Source organism: Octopus sinensis, linkage group LG22, assembly GCF_006345805.1.
Source record: "Octopus sinensis linkage group LG22, ASM634580v1, whole genome shotgun sequence".
NCBI classification, from domain to species: domain Eukaryota; kingdom Metazoa; phylum Mollusca; class Cephalopoda; order Octopoda; family Octopodidae; genus Octopus; species Octopus sinensis.
In genome coordinates this window covers 13,590,651-13,597,009 of record NC_043018.1, presented here as the reverse complement: position 1 = coordinate 13,597,009, position 6,359 = coordinate 13,590,651, and the positions used below count along the sequence as shown (strand labels likewise).

The following is a 6,359-nucleotide window of genomic DNA, read 5'->3' as shown; positions in this document are numbered from 1 at the left end:
TCCATCTACCAAATCCACTCACATGGGTTTGGTCGGCCCAAGGCTATTAGTAGAAGACACTTGCCCAAGGTGCCATGCAGTGGGACTGAACCCGGAACCATGTGGTTCGTAAAGCAAGCTACTTACCACACAGCCACTCCTGCACCTAAATTGTTTTTGTCATTCCATGAGTTGGCTTCATCGATCTTTTTCCTGGTCCTTTCTTTACTGTTCCAGGATTTACCCCTGTATAGCAAGCAGATCCCATTTCTATCACCCTCTATGATGGCCTTGTACTTAGCCATGGCCCCATTTGTACATTCTAATCCTCTGGTTGTAGCCAGAGAATTGCATGTGGAGGATGAAGTGTTGTATGTGTCCTTCCAAATCTGTAGGGCTGCATATGCAGGACACAAGCCTTATCTAAAATAGATTGAAATGCAATAGATCGATACTAGGGTTATAATTATGGGTGACAATTTCATACGACACCGCTACGGAAAATGTGATTTTTTTCTAGCGGTGTCAAATGAAAATGTCACCCATAATTATGGCCCTAGTATAGATCAATTGCATTTCAATCTATTTTAGATTTAGGGTTAGGGGTTGGGGAAGGGTATCTTTTTTCTTCACAAATGTAAATAAACACAATCTGTTTCTTAAAGGAGGGACATATTCATTATGCACAGAATGTTATTTACCTAAATGGAGGTAATCGATTGGTTAAAACTGCCGAAATGCTCCAAATTTCAGACGAAATATCTTACAAACTATAGAATTTTCTCAATAAAGCCAAGAGAAAATGATGTTTTATAAACACATTCTACCAGTATACGAAGTTAACATTTTTTAGTTACCTAGAAATTATGTTACAAAGTGCCGTTCAAAACGAAAAGATCCCCACCAAAAAAAATAATAAGGTTTGACAGGTAAAAATTAAAGGAAAAAAAACGTTGCTTTTGCGCATGTACACAAATTGTACTCCGGTTATGGAGACTTCCCTCCGGACAGGACAAAGCGTGTACGAGGTCATTGCACATGCGTTACCGGAAGTCCGTAGTAAACATGTATTATTTTAAATATTAGGTCGAAATACACACACACACACACACACACACACACACACACACATACATATATATATACATATATACATACCTATACATATATATATATATATATATATATATATATATTATATTAAATTAGAGATAAAACCACTATTAGGCAAATCAAACAGTGAAAATCATAAGCCAATACATAGAAAAAAAAATTAATTAAAAAAATATAAAATATAAAATATAAAAAATATTAATATATATATATGTGTGTGTATATGTATGTATGTATGTATATTCCAGCTTTAAATAATGGGACTTTGTCGGTTCATTATTATTATTTATACGAAAATAACGGCTGTGAATAATCAGTCATACTGAATTTTGTTGTCTTTTTTCCTCATTTCCCAAATTTTCTTCGTCGAAGTCGACTCTGAAAAAAGATCGTCATTTTCATCTGATTCGCCCATCAATTCATTTCAACAACCCAGGACTGCATACAAGTAATGTTCCACTGCCTTTGAGGACTATTTTAATGCTTTGGACTGGTCTCTGTGGAAGATGTCAGTGTAATTGTTGTTAGGTGTTTGGTGTGGAACAGGAATTGGTTTCTGTTGTGAGATGGTGGTGGCCGCCGCGTCGACGACATTCCTCCTACATGTAGCAGTCGACTTGGCTTAAGAGTGAACACGGATTATGGATCAGCAAGACAATAATAGCATGAGCGGATTTAAAGAGAACAACATCTACAAGAACCTCTGGAAGCTTTTGGTGTCCCCGAAAGTCTTGACTGGAGTCTTGCATTCCCAGAACCGAAATGCTTCCGACTGGTGGGTGTTGCTCGTCTGCTATTCTTCTTTCAAACCCCCCAAAAAATAAGCTTTTTCTCTTTCTACTCCTATTCTCTACTCAAAAAGCATTTGTTTGAGAATTCACAAAACCAATTTGTGTCTTGTTCCACTTGTTGTTTCGTTCCGATCGATCAGGTCTGTAGTGAAAATCGTTCCAGCTGTGACCACCTCGTCTTGTTTCCAAACAACAAATACATCCCAGGTTATATCATTTCAACATGTTCTTCCTTTTACAAGAGTGTGTAATTTGGTTGCTATTTCTAACAGGTCAAGCAACCAAACGCATTAAGAGACGTAATTATGTCCTTCTGGAATTGCCAAAATAAGATCCCTGTTGTTGTTTAGCCCCAGGTCAATCCTGATCCTGCAACCCTTTTATCAAAAACCTCCAAATTTTGGGGTATTTTGGGACAACATATTACGTGTTCTCGACTTCTTTCTGTTCATGTCTTGGATGCATTAAAGGAATCGACTCTGGTGCTTGACTCATACTTTACTTTATCGACCCTCTGTCCTTTGAAAATAATATGGTGTTATTTGAGTGAGATTTAACTGCTATTTCTAACTGTTTTGTAACGTATTGCAACATATTCAATCGAGATGTGTCCATTTTAAATGTATGGCCTTGTGCTAGTTTTAGAAATGATCGTCTTAATTATTATTATTATTATTATTATTATTATTATTATTATTATAATTATGCATACTGGACGAAATGCTTGGTGTTATGTCGTCCGTCGTTATGTTCTGAGTTCAAATTCCGCCGAAGTCGACTTTGCCTTTCATCCAATCGGGGGTCGATAAAATAAGTACCATTTGAACATTGGAATCGATTTTAATCGATTTATCCCCTCCTCCAAAATTGCTGCCCTTGTGGCATTATTATTATTATTATTATTATTATTATTATTGTTATTATTATTATTATTATTATTATTGTTATTATTATTATTGTTATTATTATTATTATTATTGTTATTATTATTATTATTATTATTATTATGTTATTATTATTATATTATTATTATTATTATATTGTTATTATTATTGTTATTATTATTATTATTATTATTATTATTATTATTATTAAGAAGGCGGCGAGCTGGCAGAATCGTTAGCGTGCAGGACGAAATGCTTAACACGTCGCTACAGTCTGAGTTCAAATTCCGCCAAGGTTGATTTTGCCTTTCATCCTTTCGGGGTCGATGAATTAAGTACCAGTGGAACACAATGTTCCCTTGTGCCTAGAGTAGAAAGGATTATTATTTTTGTTGTTGTTGTTATTCTGTGCACCCCTCCTTTTTTTTCTTTTTCTGTAATTTGTCCCTACAATGATCCCTTCGTCTGTCACTCTTGTAGGATTGGCGGAATTAGAGAGTTGGGAAAATGCTTTGCTATATTTGTTCCGCTTCTTTACAATCTGTTTTCAAATCCTGTCCAAGAGTATTTTGTTTTTGTCCGGGAGTCTCTTGTTATAGCAGAAGAACTAGCTAAGGTTCTTTGGCTGCTATTTCTAAAGTTCGATATGTGGTAAAGCAAATATTTGCTGAACCCTAATTATAATTATATTCGTAATTATAAAATATTATTATTATTATTATTATTATTATATATATATATATATATATATATTGAGCTTCCTGAAGATTTCATTTGAATGAAACAGTTCTAGTCCTGTAGAAGCTCCATCTATAAAATAAATTAATTTACTCTGCTATGTATTGAGTACCTTATTTACTGTGGTTAACCCCGACTCAACCCGGGACCGACATATATATATATATATATATACATTGGGTGTGGTAGATGAATTCAGCAAAAATTTAGATTCAGATGAATATGGTACTCAAGTTGAGGCACCAGAATTTAGTACGGTATTATCCATACAATTTCAAAGTAAGGTGATTGAAATCAAAATAAGCAACAAGGATATTCAGAGGTAGCCTTTGGTTACCCTCTGGATATCCTTGTTGCTTATTTTGATATATATATATATATATTTTATTTTTATCTAGTTTCAGCTCACGAGCTGTGGCCATGCTGGGGCACCACCATTTATATATATATATATATTTAAAAAAAAGACACACCCCCTCTTTAGTCATGAATGACCTTGGGATTGCACCTAGAAAGTTACCCTCCGAGGCACAGGTCTTGGCAGTGTTGTTTGTGGAAAACTAGCCGTCGCCCATGCATACCGACCTCCCCTCTCCATGCCACCAGTGTTATCCAAGGGAAAGGCAAAGGGGCCGATACAGCTTGGCACCAGTGATGTCACAACTAATTTCTACAGCTGAGTGAACTGGAGCAGCATGAAATAAAGTGTCTTGCTCAAGAACACAACACACACCCTGGTCCAGGAATCAAACTCACTACCTCACGATTGTGATCTCAACACTCTAACCACCAAGCCATGCACCTTCACATCTATTTCAATGTTTTTAGTTGGATCCACAATGCTGCAGACATCTAGACCAAGTTTTCATTTCTCTATCCTCACATATCTTTACTGCAGACATTTATAAATCTGCAAATATTTAATTTGAGCATCAGCCACATATATTCCACCAATCTGATGGGCCTGCAAAACTTACTGATACCAGCCTCCTCCTCTGGCTAGCCAACCATGGCCATTCCATTTTATTTAGCAATATGTTTTTGGAGGTCTCTTCTGTTTTAAGACAGCAGGGCATGATGTGAGGGTGATGTCACTATTATTTCTAGTAAGCCGAGTATATATGTAGAGGTTCTCCTTATGTAACTGTGACTGGACAGTGTAGACCTTGAAGGTATCTGTTTGGGTACTTAATGTCAACTTTATAATATGAATTTAATTAGTATCTACCCTACATTTATACGCAAATACATTCACACTTATACACATTCACACTCACATTTATATAATTGTAATTTTGTTTTCTGCAGTGTTTCTGTAAGTAAATTTAATCTTTGTTTTGCTTTCAGGGGTTGGCAAGGTTTCTTGGCACATGCCTGCCACAGTTTTATAACCATTATTGATCCCCGCACTGTGCAAGTAAGTGATTTAATTCTTTAGCTGGCAGATACGTTAGCGCGCCGGGTGAAATGCGTAGCCGTATTTCGTCTGTCGTTACGTTCTGAGTTCAAATTCCGCCGAGATCAACTTTGCCTTTCATCCTTTCGGGGTCGATAAATAAAGTACCAGTTTCGCACTGGGGGCGATTTAATCGACTCAATCCCTTCGTCTGTCCTTGTTTGTCCCCTCTATGTTTAGCCCCTTGTGGGCAGTAAAGAAATATATATATATATTTTCATAAACTCTTCCTCTATATATATATATATTTAAAAAAAAGGACCCCCTTTCACCCAGCCTCTTTCTTCTGACCCTTTCATGTTGAACTGTTAATCCCTCCACATTTTCTTCTCTCCCCATTTTTTCTTCCCCTCAATCCTTTCTGCCATTCGTCTCTCCTCAGCAAACTCTTACAAGTTGTGGGAAATGTTAAACCTTTGTTTTAATTGATTCAATTAATTTTTTTTTTTTTTTCTTGTTTTCAGGTTTTTCAAGTCTTAGAAAAACACAAGAGTAACGTGGTCAAGGTAAGGATCCGGGATATTATTCTGCTTGTCATGACGTGTACTTTAACCCTTTAGTATTTAAACCGGCCATATCCGGCCAAAGTAGCTAATCCATTTTATGTTCAAACTGGCCAGATCCAGGCTCTCACACCTACCCTACAATGTTATTCTACATTAAGTAATTACACCATCAAGATCTTGAAGATATGAGATAATGCATGATTAATTCAAATCAATGGGAATTAATAGGCATTATGTTTGATTGAATAATCTGAACACTAAAGGGTTAAACAACTTCACTAAATTAAATGAAGCCCTTTCATTTAATTAGTCGTGTCTATAGTGCTTCTATTCATAGGTGTGTCTGCTGTGAAGGGAGGGAGAAATTAAGCAACAACAATAATATAAGCAAGCGACTGCATATGTAGTTGTTTAAGTTGCTAGAAATTACAGTCAAAGTTCCCTCATGTCACACTTTATTGTATGTATGATAGATGATTATTTTGATATGGATATCAGGTGTGAACGGACGATGTACTTTGATAACAACAAAGTATCGTGAATTTTTTTGGAAATATCTGTATTCGTTGATAGACTGACTTTGCTGCAACCAAACACTCATCACATTCTCTTCGCTAACACAAATGCACATCTTGAATGCATTGGTCACTGTGCATGTGCCAACATGTACCTAGTGATTCTTTCATCACTCCAGTCATAAGGAAAGGTCATTTTTTGTTAATACTGCCAGAATAAGACCAAAATATGTCTGAGGTTCTTCTGTACTTACTTGAAAAGTGAATATAGTAATAAAAAAACACCCGGTCTGGGAATCGAAACCACGATTCTCCGACCGTGAGTCTACTACCCTAACCACTGGGCCATTGCACCTCCGAATATAGTAATAGCCATT

At 36.2% G+C, this 6,359-nt stretch overlaps 1 protein-coding gene across 2 annotated transcripts in view; it reads left to right on the top strand.

The window, feature by feature from the left end:
• Window positions 1-1,439: 1,439 nt before the first annotated feature.
• The window catches only part of LOC115223184 (WD repeat-containing protein 11), a 47,482-nt gene continuing 42,562 nt past the window's right edge, over window positions 1,440-6,359 (top strand). For both annotated transcript variants that reach the window (XM_029793628.2, XM_029793627.2), the window contains exons 1-3: window positions 1,440-1,867; window positions 4,853-4,922; window positions 5,426-5,467. In XM_029793628.2, coding sequence (XP_029649488.1) covers window positions 1,734-1,867; window positions 4,853-4,922; window positions 5,426-5,467 — 246 coding nt within the window. In that variant the 5' untranslated portion in view covers window positions 1,440-1,733. The remainder of the gene's footprint in view (window positions 1,868-4,852; window positions 4,923-5,425; window positions 5,468-6,359) is intronic.